This window comes from Simochromis diagramma, unplaced genomic scaffold (genome assembly GCF_900408965.1).
Source record: "Simochromis diagramma unplaced genomic scaffold, fSimDia1.1 OVJJ01000150.1, whole genome shotgun sequence".
Taxonomy (NCBI): domain Eukaryota; kingdom Metazoa; phylum Chordata; class Actinopteri; order Cichliformes; family Cichlidae; genus Simochromis; species Simochromis diagramma.
The window spans coordinates 442,732-461,989 of record NW_024387083.1 but is presented as its reverse complement, the minus strand read 5'-3'; the positions used below and the strand labels follow the sequence as shown (position 1 = coordinate 461,989).

The following is a 19,258-nucleotide window of genomic DNA, read 5'->3' as shown; positions in this document are numbered from 1 at the left end:
CTCATGCCAATAAAAATCTATTAAGCCTGTTTGACTTTGGTAATGCAAATCAGCCTTCAGAGGAGAAGAGAGGAGCTCTGGTCCACCCAACAAGTGCTTGACACAACACTGATGTGCCAGAGAACTAATCCAAATAACTTTAATGCCCAGTGGGGGTTGTCTTAGTGATAATGATAACGATCATAACTTCTGGTACTGAACATTGAAATGGTGTTAGAGATGATCAAAAAAAAAGCTCACAAATGCTTGTAGCTGTGTGCAGCTACACTGTACTGCTTTCTACTTCTTTAATGCCTCCTTCAGTTCTTCATCAACCATTTTTAGCTAAAACGGCAATGCATGCGCTAGTCTGTTGGTTACTCCACCACTTCAATAAGGCTTCATGGATTTTTATGGCACTGGGTATAAACACTCTTGCTGGCTAATATTGACTTTCCAATCAGATGTTATTTAATGCCACTTACAGACAAAAGAGTCAAATATATCCTGCAAAACATATCATCAGCTACCAGACAGGTTGGCAAAGCGAGCGAGGGTGAGTGTCTTCTTCTCTAGTGCTTGCCATTTGCACGACTTGAGGAGTTTAATGTGGTGACAGCTGTTTTTCAGGCAGCATGTCAGCCATATTGGCAGCAGATTTGGAGTTTTTTGAACATCACAAGGGCATAACTGATTGCAACAAAAAATAGTCACCATGGGTAGCAGCACGCACCAGCGGCTACATAACTTCCTACAGAGCTGAATTTAATTTGTAAACTCCAGAAAGTTATCCTGCTTTCTGCCACAAGTTGTTTAATGGTTAAAAGGCTAGGGTAAAAATAAAAGGGAGCATCCAAATTCAGCGATTTCCCCGTGATTGTGTTTCGTTTTTGCTGTCCGATAGCATTTGAAAGCACTTGCAGCTTGTATCATTAGGGTGAAGGAAACACAAGAGATTGAACTCTATTACTTGTGTGACTCTGTTATATTTAAGTATCCTGTTTGCAGTTTTAACAGTGTGATTATTTATTTATTTTTACTAAATCCATTGTCATTGTCACATCAGAGTCTGAACATTCGCAGAAAATTGCAATCCCGCAAATTGCTGGAGCATAGTGAATCATTCCAGTAATTACAATACAAAAATATGGCTACCATCTATTGATTATCAATGCAAGGATGAAGCGTATTCGTGATGTGCTGGCAGCCCAGTCCTTCGCGCTGTACTGATAGTGTCCACAAAGTGAGCAATATACATGCCGGAGGTGTATTTTTCCTCTCGGAGTATTGTCTATTTATCACGTCTGACTCATATGTCTGTGTACTGTATCTGTAAATGTGTTTGTATGGAAGCTGAAGGCCGGGCAGATTGCCTGCCGGTCGACGTGCTAGGACGAACTGCGGGGTTGTGGGTAAATGCGGAGAGACAGAGGGAGTGAAGACTAAAGAGGAGGTAGTGTTTGCTGTAATTTAGGAGAACAAGGGAGGGGATGGGCAATATTTACATTCATCACAGGAGCTCGCCTCGCTTCAATTCACATGACGTGAGAAAGTGAGAAAGGGGAAGGAGAGCGCCGAGCGGTTTGAGATAAAAAAAAAAATAGAGAGGGAGAGACGAGACAGAATGGGGTTGAGCAAAAAGATCTTTTTTGTGTTTGTTTTCTTTTTTTTAAATTCTACCCCAGAAATACTTTAGTGAAGAAGCATCTATGAATACAAGGCACCGGGCTTTCAAACCTGAGCAAATATGATACTCTTGCCAGTCAAACAGTGCATTTTTCTATTTGTAATTATCGGGTAAACCACAGTGCCCTTTGAGCAGCTTTTAAAACAAACTGCACAAAAAAAGAGGAAAAATGAGCTCGCTCCTGTGATTTCACCATCTGCAAACTCACATCCGAGCACAGATTTCGATTTATTTACCGTAATGATTACATTCACTGCAGAGCTGCGTTTCTCTTCCCTCCTGATCCGCCCATACGTTGCGGGGAACAAACGGGGTCTGGCCTGCTTCTTTCCCCCCTGGAATCCATCTTGGGGAGAAAACCTTACACACCCAAAGAGATTGGACTGTCACCCGGGAGGCGCACGGCTTGTGCGGACGTGTGAAAACGTTTGCCATCACGTTTAAGGTATATGTGAGCTTGGACGGCTGCGAACATGGAGGAAGGGGGAAGTTAAGTCAGCATAAACGTGGAAGACAAGGGTGTCCAGGGTTGAATAATTTTTACTCTGCGGGTCAGCAGGAACACATCTGAACATATTGGTCTGATGTATAGGCTGCTGCGTGCAGCTGCAGCTGTGTGTGTGTCACAGCATGTGGCTCTGATGACGGCCAGCTTGGCTCAGCATTGGTGAGTAATTGAGTGAGCACATTGTGGTCTTACGCCTTTCTTGTTCCACATCCCTGCCTCTTGACTACATATCCCCCTCCTTTATCCCTCCATCTGCATTTCTCCTTCCCCTCTAGCGTCCTAATTTTGTCTATTTCCTGTCTTCCTCCTCTGCTATTTTTTCTCCCACCAACCGATGCAGGGCTTGTAAGAGAAGAGGCCAAAGGTGAAGCAGAGCATGGACGCCGTAAGGGCAGGTGAAAGGAGGCAGAACCTGTTGACTAAATAAAGCATCAGGGGGAAAACTTGGATTAAAACTGTTCACAATGACACATGGGCGATAACATTTCCATGTATTGACTGCGCTCAAAGCTGTTACTGTTCTATAAAATGCTATTGTACATATAAATGAATCCAAGCAAACTGCAATTAAAAATAAAATCGACTTACTGATGTCGCGCGGCAGATTTGTTTAATTTATGACCAGCGCAGCGTGACCAAAAGCCTTGATAGAACTTAATCGAAGGTGAATATATTTGCTATTATGTGGCATCTATTATTATTAGAAATGGTCTTGTTGGATCATCTATGATGATCCAGCACTATGAGTTTGCAACCCAAGGAAAAGGGAGTTGTTTTTTTCACTTCCTGTCCTCTTCCGGATGGTTGAGGATGTAGGATCTTCACCTTACAGTACAAACTACCTTGAGAAGACTGTTGTTAAAGTTTGGTGCTATGCTAATTAAAGTAAACTGAATATTAGCACCGGTTTAGCTCGCCAGCTGAGCAGGCGACCAGACCGATCGTGACCCGAGGCCCTCCGTCTTCTCCCACTCTCTCTCTCTTCACTGTGCCTTCTAATAAAGAAGCCCAAATATTTAATCTAATGGAAATGCATTCAACCATCTTCTCCGTATTTTCTCTCGCTCATATCCAGAGCACATTGAAATCATACTTGCTGAAGTCGTGGAGGATTTGAGCGCTGACATGACCAGACAGGCAGTGTGAGTCACACAGAGCGATCCTCCTATCTCAGACTGTACCTCTCGACTCGCAGACTCTGAAACCAAGTTGCTACTGCATAAACAGACCTCGAGTCTCAGCGCCGTGTTCAACGGCAGTTCCATTTTGCTCTTGCGCCTCGTCACGACGCCAGAAAAAAGCGCTCAGAGACTGACACGCAGTTTAAAAGTGGTGAATATTCATGACTATCCTCATGAATATGTATGTTTTCTTAGAGTAATTACTATTATTTCTGTTGTTTTGTTTTTTATTTCTTTAAATGCACGTGATGATTTCCATCTCGTACCTTTCTAACAGACTGGGAAACATGAGCTGAATGTTTTTGTTTTTGTGACACAAAACTTGGCTAAATTTGACCAAGTAGTACAAACTAAAGTCTAATTCAGATGCTGCCAAGTTTTTCAGTGCTCCTGCGCCTTCCCAGTAAATATACTCATAAGGCAACTTGAGTGAAGAGCCGATCTATGTTCAAATCATACTCACTACACCTTTGACCGGGACTCTGATCAGTGAGATGAACAATCATGGATCAGCTGGGAAATGTCAACAGGGCAATGTCATAACCTTGCACTGGGAAGAGCAGCAGAGATTGTGACTGGACAGATGTAAAGACTTGGAGGGAAAAGGATCATCCTAGATCCTGCAGATGTAGCAGGAAGGTGTAGCTCTTCATCAGTATCCCAAGTGTCGTTAGACAGTAATTAACTAGGATTCAGAATTTGCACCACTTCTGTCCCCTCTCCATATATACTGTATAGAAAAGGACTGACTCATCCCAGCCTATGAACAGATAGCGGTACATTCCCTTTCCACCCCTGAATCAGGGCGGAGGCAGGCAGAGATAAGACTAATAAGAGTCCCAGCAAAGGGCTGGTGTAAAGGTCCACGAGAGGCTAGGAGGGAAGGATGGAGGTTGGAGAAGGGGCGGATAAGAAGGGAGGAGTTGCTTAGAGTAGATCATGGTGGCAGTGGTTGGTTGAAGTGGGAAAAGGATGGGAGTGTTCGATTATTTGTGTCTAGAGGAAGGAGACGTTTGGGTGTAGAGGCAGTAATCATGAAAGGAAAGTACAGAGGGACAGAAGATGAGGCTGATGCAGGTAGTAATAAAGTAAGAGGGAGAAGAGGAGGAGGAGGACGGGGAGAGGCTGAGGCAGGGTGTAAAGGCATGTCTAAAGGGATGGCTGGTGTGGAAGGAAAAGGTGTGGTCCCATACCGGGGGGACAGAGAGTGAAAATTAAGAAAAAGGAGGCCAAGTGAGGAGGAAAAGAGAGGGGAGGGGCGAGACTGAGACAATGCCTGAACCTGAGGGGAGGTAAAGAAAAGGAGGCGAGGGATGGATGAACTGTCCCGGTTTAATGCACCATTCCTGACAAATTTCGCTCAGTTCTGCCGGCACCTGAGAACAGGGAGAGGCAGGTGAGTGACAAGGTGTGGAAAACAGGGGGCAAGGAAGGGGGATTAACCCATACATCTAGTGTAAATCTGTCCGTCTGGCTCATGAGCTGCCACGGGACGAAGGAGACCATCTACAACAATCCAATTTCACAAATCAAGACGGAGAGGAAGAGTAAAACAGCAGAACGTTACAACCTGATGAATGAAAAGACCGACAAATCAACATTCAGTGTTTTTTTTTCTTTAATCAATCTTCAGGTATTAAAATAAATTAAAAATCACAGAGTGAAAAGTGAGTCAGGTTCAGAGAGGGAGAGGTGTAGAATGAAAAGTTGTGGAGCAGGTTTAAAAATGGCCACATTCTAAATGGTCGGAGTAAATTGAGACCAACAGGGTTAGAAAATAGGACACATAAATTTAGGGCTCTCGATACTTTTCACTACCTCTTCCTAGCTCCCTCTCTCGCTCGAGGAAAGGAAAGGGGAACACACACACAGTGGGCTGTCACATTTTCTAAACCAGGACAATGAGAAGGTAACAGACTACCGAGGGGACATTTCCATGCAGAAATTAAGAAAACTTTCTATAGTTTTGGATTTATCCTCTTCCTGTAAAGCTGGGGTGTCAAATATAAGGCCCGGGGGCCAGAATAGGCCCGGCAAAGACTCCAACCCGGCCCATTGGAGTGTGTTGGAAAATGTAATAGGAGGGCACAAAGTTGGAAAATTTAACCTTGTTTTAAGAAGTTTTGCAGCTCCCCCATATTTCATACTGATTAAGGTAATTAAGTAACAGTTAAACAAACAAATGGCTGTTTTTTCACTGTCAAACTGAGAAGTTTCTATTTTCTTACAAAGAGTTACAAAACAAAAAATGTTTTCTGTGCATTGACCAAAACTATCTGTTTTATTTTTTATTTTAAGTCTGGGCAATGACATGCGTTTTTATGCATCATTACACATTTATTTCTTATAGTTTAAGCCCAAAAAGTCATGCTGGCAGATTTCTTTCATTTATTACAGCAGTATTTCTTTATCATGAGGCATACAGTTGAAATTGCACTTCTTTTTTCTACGTTATGATATCTCAGGGATTAAGAGTGTAATTAAACTTCTTTACACTGGCAGAAAGGGTGAGCTACAATGGTCTGGCCCATTTAAGATCAAAGTAGGCTGTATGTGGACCACGATGTAAATTTCGGGATTCAGCTGAGCGTTTATATTAGCATTTTTTTGTGTAACAGTAAAAAGTATATATACAATCTCGAAACACGTGCAAAGTTCCAGAAAAGGAACTCTCCCAGTAATCTTTTTGCATTTGAAAGCAGCCGTTTGGGACACTGCTACAGGCACACAGACAGTAAATGAGCTGACCGAGATGCACCTGGGGATGAAACCAAAAAAAATAAGGAAAAGAAAGTAAAGAGAACATAGCTGGGATGAAAGGATAGATCAGAAAGCTGTTAGATGGGGTTCAATATGCTTTGCTGGACACAAAAAAATAATAAAATCCACAAATGAATTGAACAATTAGAGGCGAGGGACACAGATGAGAGACTGGAACAGACAGAAACAGAATGGGGGGGGCAAGAAATAAAAACAGACAAAGAGAAACTCGGAGAGAGAGAGAGAGACGTCAGGCAGAGGAACACTCGCTTTTTAATTCTCTTATCGTTTACAAATTGCTCCTAATTGCATCTATGTTTTAGCGAGGACGCGGTCCTGCCAAGCCGAACGGCACATTACATTAATAGAGTACAGGACCTCGGTGATTGCTACAACAATAGGTGCTATTGTAGGACATTAATTGGGAATATAAATGCAGAAACGTTTATGTTCAACCGCCCCGGATAAAAACCCCAAGAGGGCACGGTGAGCGCACAGAAACGACGCCTAAACAAGTCTGTTTCTTTTCGGGCCCAAAATTTGAAAGAACAGCTCCTCCTAACTATAGGGTAAAACGTAAACACAGAGAATGACCGGAACATGCTTCTTCGGAGGTACGGGCGTTAATTGCACCACTGAACTCCCTCTTGGCGCTGTGATTAAATGGTTCAACTGGCTTACTTGCGCACTCCACGGCAATTACGCCTGGCTCCGGTTCAACATCAGCCCGGTCTCCTCTGAACACAAAGGCACGCAGACGGGGACGACTCGCGCTCGTACACGAAATTGCTCTCTCTCTCTCCCCTCACAAAAGGCTCGGGACACCCGCAGTGCAAATGACCACGTTTGGAGCGGTGAAAACGGCTGAATTATTTGGGCAAAAGTTAATTGATCGCATCCTGCTGTTTGGCTTCTGAAGAAAGCTGCCAGTCGCACAATGGATGCGAGGGAACAGATTTGTTTGTGTGCCCGAGCGCCCGAGCATCCCCCCGTGGATGCTTTGTGTGTGGATGCGATGGTGTCGTAGAAACAGTTTAGACTTTCTTAGAATATCTGTTAAATATGCATCCATTAATCCCCCTTGTGACACATGTTACTGTACATTTATGGAGGGAAAAAAACATGTGTGCCATCATTTTGCATCCTCCTGCATGTGTGCAAATGTTATTCATATTATATTACAGTTTCCAGTAATCAGGGTTGGCTGCGTTCCCCTTTTTCTCGTTAATTGCTGACGATCTTATAGCTAAATCCTATGCACAAGCAGATGCTATCTCCCTCCTAATCTACAACGACTGCCTCCTCCCTCAGATTGGTTCACTATTCTTGTTGCGTAGTGGCCCTGGGGGTGATTGGCAACAACTACAGCTATTTGTGCCACTACAAAGCCGTACCTTCTAGACAAGCTGAGGAAAATAGCGCCGCATGTCTTGATAATATGAGCATTAGCCAGAGCTTTAGATCATGCTGATTACTGCAGTCCAACAGACACTGTAGTGCTACAACAAACAGGGTGGTGCTGGAAATCACTAGTGACAAAAGGACTGGCAGCTACAGTCATGTTGGCCACATAAACACAAACACACAGATGCCTATAGACCCGCACGCACTTAAACAGTTAGATGAGTGCCTGTGTTTTCTCTTTGGTTATCTTATCCAGTCTTTCACAGATGTGCGGACAGCTGTGCTCGAGCCGTCTTCTTCTTCTTCCTCTTCCATCCTCCTCCATCCAGGCGTAGGCAGATTCTCTTTTTGTTTGGATAGATGGCAACACCACTGCTGCAAATAGGTCTGTGTCGCTCCCCGACTCCCCTCTCTCCCTCTGTTTTCTCAGTCATGTGGCCATCCACACAAAGCACTCATCCTCTTATTTATCGTCATGCCCTCCCTCTTTCCCTCCCTCCCTCATTGATCTTACTCACTGATATAGATGTGAGAGTCTTAATGGAGGCTTAATAGTAAAGGTAAGGAAATCCCAGAAAGTTGATTCTGTTGTGGACACAGTCGGGTTTTTTGCTTTTGGGTGGGGGGGTACCACGAATCTCGGGATGTACCACAATTCATTGTTCATGTTAACTTCCTAGACAAACACATAAAGTTAACCAGGGAGGGACCAACACATACAGAGCAGTATTTAAGGTTTGACTCGCATCATCCACTGGAGGATAAACTGGGCGTCATCAGGAGGCTACAACACAGAGCGAACACCGTCCCTGCCAGACACAACAGCCAGGGAAGGAGGAGAACAACATATCAAAGAGGCCCTGAGTAAATGTGCTTATCCCAGCTGAGCGTTTAACAAAGCTGCGAAGAGGCCAAAAGAAAGCTCCGGGTGATTCAGAAGAGAAGAAGAACGAACGCTGCCCAAGCAAAAACCATTGGTGATCCTTTATGTGTCAGGAGTATCGGAACAGCTGAGATGCATTTGTTCAAACCCCAAAATGCTACAAAAACAGGTTCACCCGAAGGATCAGGTCCAACAGCATAAACTGGGCAATACAGTGTTTGTGGTTCCTGGGAATTATATATCAGGGAAACCAAGGAACCTCTGACAAAGTGGATGGCACAAAATAGAAGAGCAACCTCATCAGGATAAGACGCTGCTCTGTATTTACACCTAATGGGCCTGTAAGTGTAAAAAGAAGGCCCACTGGTTTGAATGAGGAGTCAAAGAGTCCATTTTACGTGAAAAGGGAATGACCATCGTTGAACCAAGGAGGGGATCTACAATGTGGTTACGGTTAGTGGTTAGTTTGTTGGTGGTTTGATCTCTGGCTCCTCCAGTCTACATGGTAAAATACGGCAGATACTGAACCCTGAGTGTGAATTTTAGAAAACACTTAGACATGGAAGAAAACGCTTCTGTAAATGAGACATGGATAAAATGCCTTAATTCTTGAGTAGAAGACTCATTTCCCGCAGGCCTCCTTGTATATTGAGAATCAAGAACCTAAGCTTGTGACTTATTGTTAGGCAAAGGTTTTACTTTTAGTTTTAATGTCCTAATGGAACTGTGTACTGTTTATATGAGCTGGGAATGAAGGAGTCACTTGGTAGAGTGATGAAACTTTCTGGGAGATGTGAGTGCCCTTTGCCTTGATCCATCTCTCACCTTTCCCCTCTTCATCCGCCTTCTTCCTCATTTTGTGCTAATATGGACCCACCTGGATTCCTCCGCCCATGCCTTTCATCTATTTAACTCTTCCACTTTCATGCTCATACAAGCTTAGTTTTGTTAAAGTAATGCACTTACAACTAAGAGCTATTCGGAGATACACAACAAATGTGGAAGCTAGAGTCCCACTTATTCCTGGGTAATTCCTTCACTTGGAGCTTTTTGCTTGTTTACGGATGTCAAACAAGTCTTAGTGTTTTGGGTAATGATCTCTGACTGTAGGCTATATCAAAGACTGCTGTGATGTCACCTACTGCTTTGTGAAACCTTGACTTGAGCTGGAGTTTAGGATAAGCTATTACTAAAGTTAACTGCACATTAAAACAGATATTTGGTGTTGTCCACGTGTGCACATGTATTTTGGTAAACTCAGCTTTTCATTTGCATCTTGGCAAATGAGATGAGCTACTCACCATTGGCGTCTCAGCTGCAAATAGCCAGATATGATGGCGAGTCTGACTGAAACCACTGTGTGCAGTTTCACACCACAGATAATCCTCCATTTTGAAACATAGTATCACCGAGATTACTAAAAATCAGAGTTCAGAACAGAAAGCCATTATCGCATAGACTTTTATAGGACGTCTTTGCGCACCCACAGGTATCGCCATCTGGTAGTTTTCAGATAGAATGCAGGTTTTTAGCATTGGCGTTTTTCCGACCCCAAAGCTACGTCCATGTTTTCCGCTGTCTACTGTCTACTGAACATGTGATTCCATGAGGATCCGCTCACTTCTGGAGTCAGCCTCTAGTGGAAATTTAGGGAACTGCAGTCAAAGGAGCTTGCAAAGAAAAGCGTCTGGACTTCTTTAAGTTGCTTGAAGACGTTTCACCTCTCATCCGAGAAGCTTCTTCAGTTCTAAGGTCAAATGGTGGAGAGTCCCAGATATAAACCTAGTGGGAGTAACCCCCCACAGAGGGACAAAAGGACCCCCTGATGATCCTCTAATCGCCTGAGCCAAGGTGTGAAACTGGGTGTGGGTCCCAATCAACCAGAGTTTTGGATGAGTTCATTGTGAAACCTGGCCCCACCTTATCATGCGAATTCCTGAGGTCAGATGGCCCCAGATGTGAGTGGGCGTTAAGGCGTCTGGGAAGGGATCTCAAAACTGGATTATAGATGGCAGAGAGTTGGTGTCGTAAACCACCGCCTCTGTTCAAAGATGGTCGCTCACAGTGGACATAGATGGCTTCTTTCACTCCTCTTTCAAACCATCTGTCCCTTCTCAGACGCCTTAACGCCCACTCACATCCTGGGCCATCTGATATCAGGAATTTGCATGATAAGGTGGGGCCAGGTTTCACAACGAACTCACCCGAAACTCTGGCTGATTGGGACCCACACCCAGTTTCACACCTTGGCTCAGGCGATTAGAGGATCATCAGGGGGTCCTTTTGTCCTTCTGTGGGGGGATACTCCCACTAGGTTTATATCTGGGACTCTCCACCATTTGACCTTAGAACTGAAGAAGCTTCTCGGATGAGAGTTGAAACGTCTTCAAGTAACTTAAAGAAGTCCAGACGCTTTTCTTTGCAAGCTCCTTTGACTACAATGACCTGGATGACTGAGAACCTTCACAGACACTTAGGGAACTGCAGTTTCTGCTTTTTCTGAGTCATTTTCAGCCCCAAAGCATGTTCCTTGGTAATGATACTGCTTTGTAAGTAACACTCATGCATGCATGAAAAAGAGCATTTTTCTGATAAAGATCCAGTTTGACTCTTCACACTTACTCTCCTGCAGAGTGCCCGTTTTATGGAATTATCTTGTACCAGTCCTGAAAACTCTCCTCTCCAGCACACACTAAAACCCCAAACACAACATTCCCCACCTTCTCCGTCGTTTCCTGTTATCATCTTTCCTCGGATGTGTAATGAAAAAGGAGGGGTTATCCTGTCAACTGTAATAGCAGCATTTGGCCTTCAGTCTTGGCGGATGCACTCATTTGTGTGTGTGTGTGTGTGTGTGTGTGTGTGTGTGTGTGTGTGTGTGTGTGTGTGTGTGTGTGTGTGTGCGCGCGAGCATGTGATGATTAGGAGCCCTAAGATAAACGCCCCGTACTCCATCCCTATTTCCCAATCTTTGTCAGTCCATTTCCTTGAGATGCTCTCTCAGAAAAAAACACACAAATACCAAAAGCCAATTTTTCTTAAGCTCTATAACTCTGCCTTTCATTTTATCTTCCATACTTTATCGCTTTTTCTCCATCGCAGCTGTCCGCGAGAGAGGAAACTTTCCCCCTTCCTCTTCCTCTCTCTTTATCTCTCTCAGCACCTACCACTCACTTTTAGACACAGTATCCCCCCCTTCCCCTCAAGTCTGAATGGTCTTAAACTGACTACTTTTGTGCCCTCTGGCCACATCTGCCCGTCTCGTCTACAGGCAGCCCCCATCTGAACCCCACCTGATCCACATCCCGCCTCTCCCTTCCTACCCACTTTCCCTCAAATTAGAATTTAGTCCCCTCAGTCTCATTTCCTCCCCCCGCTATCTCAATTTCTCTATTTTCACTCATGTATTTTGCGTTCCCTCCCTCTCCTGCCTTCTGATCCTTCCCTGCTATACTTTCGGCACTCCGTTGTCTCAGCCCATTAGGCAGACACAAATCCGTTCGGGGACACTGAGCCTTGGTGCGACCTCGTCCCTCCTGACTCCCCCAGACCTCAGCGCAGCCAGGAGGAAGCTCTCAGGGGAGGCAGTCTCTGGCTTGCAGTTGGGGGAAATCCATTTAATCCTTCTCCACAAAACGCTGCTCTTTTTCCACCGCGTGGTGCACTTAGGGCCACGTGCACTTAATTAACAACACCGCTGCTGCACACACACACAAACATGTTCACACGGGCCCATTCCTTCTTTCTCGTGGATTTTCTTCAGCCTGTGTTTTTGCATTCGGTGAAGCACAAATAGAAATTTTAATATTTAACACAGTTGGATGACGATTGGAGTTCTTGAAATGATTTATACAGTTTTGTTTTCTTTAAAAAAAATGTGATTAGCAGGTCTGGGTGTGGGGGTGCGTGTCTGTACGAGGACTGAACTGTGAGCATAGATGTGTCCGCCAAGCAGCAGTGTCTGCAATTGGAGTGGAGCAGTTTTAAATGGGAGCAGACGGTTCTCTGCCACTTCGCTCCTTAGAGCTCTAATGAGAAGGAACAGAGAGAAGAGTTTCAGTGGTGGCCGCTGGCCTCGGCGTGTCACTGCAGCTCACATCTCTGCTGGCGCAACGACCTGTTGCCACCAAGAGGGTACGCGGACAAACTAGAGGATGACTACATGAAGACGTGGATGGCAGAGATAAGACTGAGACGCCAGGTTTCACTCTCCGTCATAGATCTATACTTTTTTCCTTAACTGTGTGTGTGTGTTTTTTCCCAGCCAGCACCAAATGAATGAGCTGATTTTGAGAAGCGGAGTCCAAATCCAGATCCCAGGCGGACACAGATAAAGCAGCAGCAGATTGTTTTATCCCATTAGGCAGGGTGTAGTAAATAGGCAGAGATCTAGCTCTCTATTCTGGTGCAATCTCCAGCTGATCCTGTCACTGGCATCAGCTCTGTTGGCACTTTGTCTTTCAAGTGAGACACCCCAGCTTAGCATTGCTGTCTGTCTGTCTGCATGTCTGCAAACAGGAACAGGAAGGTGGTGGAGGAAGAGTCAAGAAGCCCTCTGTTACAGTCAAGCTATGCTTTCTCTGTTTTATTGAGGCTTCATTATAACATAAAATTACACGAAAGTGCTTTATGTCATTTTTAAGTCACACTTGCACACATGAATAGTGCAGAACCACAGTTTTTTTACTCTTACTGCCAAATACAAACTCACCTATTTGATAGCAGACGTTTAAGGCCAGGGTTGCTTTCCATCACCTAGGCTACGTCTGGAGACTTTAAATCCATCTTTTGTTGATTGGAAAACGTAATCAGTCCGTGACAAGATTTCACGGGGGGAAAGCAGCGGGAACAGCGTGATTGACAGCAGCCAATCGGAAATGAAACGCAGCTGAGATTTAAGGTTAGAGTGAGGACTGGCCTTGTGAGAAGCAAAAACAGCGTTACCTTCTCCTCCAGCGTGCCAGTTTGATAAGTTGTCTGTGCCGGTCACCCAATAACAAGACAAGAATTGGAGGTGTAAGTGTGGTTTGGCATAATTGGATATTTTGTATTTTAATATTAAGACACCGCCTACACATAAATGGTGCTAATTCCTTTTTACAAAAGCTGTCCTCTTGTGTGGAAGTGACCTACCTTGGCAGCCATGATCATGGAGGAGCCTCCGCGTACTCCGAGAATGGGGATATGCGTCTGGGCTGAAATGAAGTCCAGGATCTGGGCGATGGCCTCCTGGTCAGTGTCATCCCCAAACACCACGCCCTGTAGCCAGTGCTCCGTCATGAGGTCGCAGATGCTCTTGATAATGCTCTTAGGGTCAGTCTCATTCATGGTCAGCACTTCAACATTCGGCGCCATGTGAATGAAGTCTTCCTTCTCTCGGGCCCCGGCCAGCGCTACTTCACTGGAGTTGCCCACCAGGACGACAGCGATGCTGAAGACATGCAAGATGTTGGGCAGGGCCATGTGGTGGGGAGGAGGCTGAGGGATGGGAATATAGTGGCTGCCACCGCCTCCTCCGCCGGGCTTGTCTCTCCGTGAGTGGCAGGCCGGGGGCAGGTGGAGAAGGCAGAGGAGCAGGAGAAGGAGGGACAGGCAGAGAGATGAACCGGTGCGGTGGTGGTGGAACGACGTCGGGGGTGGATGTAGGGTTCGGACCCGTTCTTGCTCCTGAGCAACCGAGGGGGTGCCAGAGCAAGCCCTGGCATGGCCGCAAGGTGGGGAGCAGCCGCGGCATCCGCAGACAGGCATGGTGTAGGAGTGGGAGAGCAATACCTGCCGAGACAAGGAGGAGAAGAAGATGGAGATAGGAAAGAGAAGAAAAGGAGGTAGGCAGAGATTTGACAAAACAAGATGACAGAGAAGAAGGAAAGAGAAAAAAAGAAGCGGGAGATGAAGAGAAACAGAGGTTAACAAATGAACTGCCAATCAGGGCTGGATGCATCATATGAATCAAAGCATAATTTAATGTCAGTTCAAAGAAATGGGACAAAGAAGGAAGAGAAATATCAAGACAAAGCAAACTTTAAAAGGAAAATAGAGATAAGAGATGAGGTCAAATTTCTGGTATGGATACACAGATCTGATATTTGGATCAGAAATTGGACTGACAGCGATTCGAAAAGCTACATTTCTGCCTTCAGTTCATGCAGTGTTTACTCCACCCATCATCACTTCACACCGACTAGTAGGGAAGCTAACACTGCTTCAGTAACACTGATAGTGTTCCCCTGTGTGCTTTTCTATCCGGGTATGATTTTAGTACATTGGCAGCGTGTTTGTGGTCATTGCCATGCTGAAAACGAAGCTGCTGTCAATAAGATGCTTTCTCATGATTGTTCTCATGACTCATAGGTCAGTTTTCAAAATGCCTCTGAAAATGGTTAAGTACAAGGACTGAAAGAAACACTTTCAGAAAGTCTGGAGAACTGCTGTGCATGATGCTTTAGAAATTATAACAAAGCCTGGCTACTTGGAACCAACATGCAAAGAAATAAGGGATGGCTCAAGACAAGGAAGTGACAGCATGGAGGTTTTGGAGGTATTTCAAATTTGTTATGCTAATTGTGTTCTGTTTGTTTGGAGTAGTTTGTGATTTAACTGCAAACTGGGTTCAGGTGAGCTGACGTGACTAAAAGTGTCTTATTACGTTACATTGGGTGTAACACTTGTTAATGGTAAACAGCCTGTATTTTTCTATAGTGCTTTTTCTAGTCCCTAAGGACCCCAAAGCACTTTACACAACCAGTCATCCACCCATTCACACACACTGGTGATGGCAAGCTACATTGTAGCCACAGCCACCCTGGGGCGCACTGACAGAGGCGAGGCTGCCAGGACACTGGCGCCACCGGGCCCTCTGACCACCACCAGTAGGCAACGGGTGAAGTGTCTTGCCCAAGGACACAACGACCAAGACTGTCCAAGCCGGGGCTCGAACCAGCAACCTTCCGATTACAAGGCGAACTCCCAACACTTGAGCCACGATCGCCACAGTTAGGAAGCACTTACACTTTATTATACTTATGCTTCCTTACAGCATCAACTAAATCATTGCTTCCTTCACTTCACCTGTGAGTAGTCGGATCTATTTTGTGTATGCGGAAGTAAACAAACACTGATTGCAGAGAAAAGAGGAACCGCTGCAGCAGTAAATGGGAGCAAAGCAAAAACCTGAGTTGGAGCGAAAGGAGTGCAAATGAAAAAAGGCGAATAAGCCAAATACAGTTTTTGATTCGAGGTGTGTTTCATGTATTGTTTTACTAATAAAATCAGTAAATATATTCTTGGATGTAATAATTTTGTTTTACAACGCTGCGTAATATCAGCAAAGATCCAAACTGTTGGTCATTTTATATTTCATCTTAAACATAAAGCACTGCTTTAGCTGCGCCTCCTCTCACACACCCACAGCGCTGGTTGCTGTCGTCATGATATAGCTTTGTTATATTTATCTTTTAATGAATATCTAGCTAAAAAAAAATAGATGATATTGATTAATATTCCAGTATCAACACTAACAGAGACACACGCGACATAATGGAGCACAGTTCAGAGTTTTCAAGTATAATCTTACAAGCATCAATTATTCATGTGGACTCCTGAAGCAGCACTATAGTATAAGGATGATATAAACTCTCCCTCCAGATGAGACGCCTGAGAGTGCAGCAGAGGAAGGAGGGACGAACGAAGGAGGGACGAACAGAGCGAGCGAACTCAAAAACCATAAAGGGCAGATGGAGGGAGAGACGGCTCCTCGCCAACTTCAGCTGACTGACTAACTGTCTGGAGCGAGATGACTGACACGCCGACCTGAGACGAGGACAAACCGACTAACGCCGGAATTGATTAAGGGATTGACGGCAAAGGTGCTCGGAGCAGCTCGCGAGGCTTTGATATGATACCCGCCCACCTCACTCAACCCCTATTGGCCTAGTTTAAGCACTTTCACTCGTCTGCTGTCCGTCCCTCCATCCTTTCACCTCCCTCCCACGTTCTACTTGACCGTATCTCTCTCTCTCTCTTGCCTGCTGTCTGATTCCCTCTTCCCTGCGCATTATTTATAGAGCTTTTCATTAACGAAGATGCAGAGGGGCCAGGTGAGCGACCGAAGGAAAGGAAAAGAGAGAAATCAGCGAGATCCAGAAATGATTCGAGGAGAGGTGAAAAAGACAGCTGGAGCGATGACGCCGGACATGAAAAAGAAGATGTCTGTGTTCTCTGCGTGTTTACATCTGAGTGAGTGGGAGGGCATGCGTCCTCTTGAGCTTATCAGCATATAGCTGGTGTAGGTGTAACAGTCGGAGGGAATAGATGTTCACTTTGGTTTCGTGGGCAGACATACCCAGGGCGATGGGGGTGTAGCTTCTCATAAACTTGCTTCTGAGCGGTGTATTGTGCGCGTCTCTTGTACATGACTGCCGCCAACGAGGCAGATGGAAGGTACAAAGAAGAACAAAAAACGCTAAAACAAAGCGACGCTGACAGCTAGTAAGACAGGAAATGACAGAGAGGAAGGACGAGATTGAAAGAGGGATAAAGGGACGGGCGCAGAGATGACAGAACAACTTCTTTAGCCGAGACTAATTGCTGGAGGTTCGTCAGCGCTAATTACAGGTCCCTGTGTTAATAGTCAACTGCACACCACTCTCCAGGAAGGACCCGAGAAGCGGGAGGGATGGATCGAGGGAGGGCTGATAAGAGGCATGAGGAAAGAAAAAAGGAGAGGAGGAGGGCGGGCAAAGGAAACGAAAAGAGAGGCAAACTGAGGAGGACCTCAGTGAGAGGCATAAAAGATTTTTTTTTAAAAAGGAGAAAAAAAAGAGGAGCAGGAGAGAGGGGGAAAGATTAGAGAGCGGGATGGAGGAGAAGAGGAGAAACAAGAGGAAAAAGACAAGCAGAGAGGGAGCAAGAGAGAGAGAGATGCCCTCTTTGAATCTGGACTTCTCTGGCAGCACTCTGTTTCCATGGCAACAATTAAAATAAGCCTTCATGCGCACAGACACAGTTGATGGACACAGAGATACACACACGCACACTCACACATTTTGTAATAAGCATTGATCATATAAGTGCAGCAGAAGTCCAGAGCACTGCTGCGCGTCCTTAAAGTGGGTGTAGTTCACACACCAACTTATTACCATTAACATGGAGACCTTTGATACAGCCGGCATGTGAACAAACACACACACACACACATACAATTACTTTTTTTTATAATGTTCCTCTCCCTTTCTCTCCGCATCACATATATATTACCCTGCAGCCACACACACACACACACACACACACACACCCCTGGGGTACAGATTATATTAGCCAACGCGCCGTGTAACTCCAACGATCACTCAGAAAGATGAGGCCATTAAAAAGTGCCACAGCGAGCCCAAGCTTGTTTCACAAAGAAACACAAAAGGCGCGTATGAAACTGTAGATTACACGGACGAGGCTCCGCCACCAAATGACCCCAATTCGCCGTCGCCCGGCCCTCACATCTCACCCATCATTTGCTCCATTAGCCACACGAGTGCACATCGCTGCCATATCAGTTACACACGGATGGATCGTGGATAGCCTCCACCAGCTCAAGGCCACATAGGCTCCACCCCACTCCGACCCCAACCACACACACACACACAAAGGGAAGAACAGTTTTAGAGGGAACCACCTATAAACACTCATCTCTCTTTGCAAATGAATACCTATCTATCCTATCTCCTATATGTGAGTGTTGGACCAAAACTTCAGGGACACCACACGTTTATACAGGAGTAACTTTAAGTGTTTAAGTGTGCCCTCCTTTTTTGGCTCTAATGAGAACTTAATTTACAAAATGGACATCATGTTTTATTCAATAAGATGTGAAACTAGCATTAGAGACCATAAACCCATTTCAAATAGTGAGATGAGGTTGTAGATCAAGGAAGCTAAAGGATCATTTTCTCACAGACTTTTATGTAATTGGTCTTTTTGCAATCATTACCGGCTGATCATTACAAAGAATGCAGACTTAAGGAGCTCCTGTTTGGGCTTTACACCATGTTCATCATCTTATATATACATTTATGGTGGGCACTTATGCCGTTCATCATACAGCAGCATAAACACACATATACTTTATTTTGTGTGTGTGCAGGTCAAGATGCTGAGGAGCCAAATATCTTCTGAGTATGCTGGAGCCCATTAACTGATCAATGGGTTAATTAACAGGAAATATATCAGCCTCTTTTATGATACTAAATTAAACTGTTATGGAAATTTTAAAATAGCCAAAGCTTAAAATAAGGTCCAGCAAATTTGCCTCTCAGGGACTATGTAAAAGCAAACCATCCACTATCCTAATGACTGGAGTTACAATGCTGGTGTAATTTGCACAACATATTCTTATAGAGTATGAATCTATGCTTACAGTAAAATGCACAGGATCAAGGAGAGGACATTTCTTATAGTCACTATTGCCTCAATCTCCATTGCTGTAATGCCACAAGACATTAGGGGCCTAGAGAACAGTTATAACAGTTCTTACGGTAAATGTTCATTCACTGATCGGTTCCTGGAGTTTGCTGGCTGCCCTCACAAAGAGGCTGCTGTACCAAAAACCTCAGTGTGATTGCTTTTTTCACTTGCCGATTGGCACAGTTGCCAGTAGTATGTTTGAAAAAATGCTGAATTTGTCTATAAGCACTTACTAGCTAACCCCTATCACTAGCAAAACTTATAAAAGGAAATGAAGAACCTTTGAAGTAAAAGTGGTGCCTTTAAAAACAATTTATTTCAAAAAGCAAAACTTTTACTTTGAAGGCAAACTGTCTCGTTTTTCACTCCGTTTTACCGAGCAATAGCCAGCTACCTCCAGGTTG

General features: G+C 44.8%; 1 protein-coding gene across 4 annotated transcripts in view; it reads right to left on the bottom strand.

Moving 5' to 3' along the window:
- Positions 1–19,258, bottom strand: part of LOC120742428 (glutamate receptor ionotropic, NMDA 2B) — a 140,310-nt gene that overhangs the window by 87,939 nt on the left and 33,113 nt on the right. For all 4 annotated transcript variants that reach the window (XM_040045718.1, XM_040045720.1, XM_040045721.1 and 1 more), the window contains one exon: positions 13,536–14,174. In XM_040045718.1, coding sequence (XP_039901652.1) covers positions 13,536–14,174 — 639 coding nt within the window. The remainder of the gene's footprint in view (positions 1–13,535; positions 14,175–19,258) is intronic.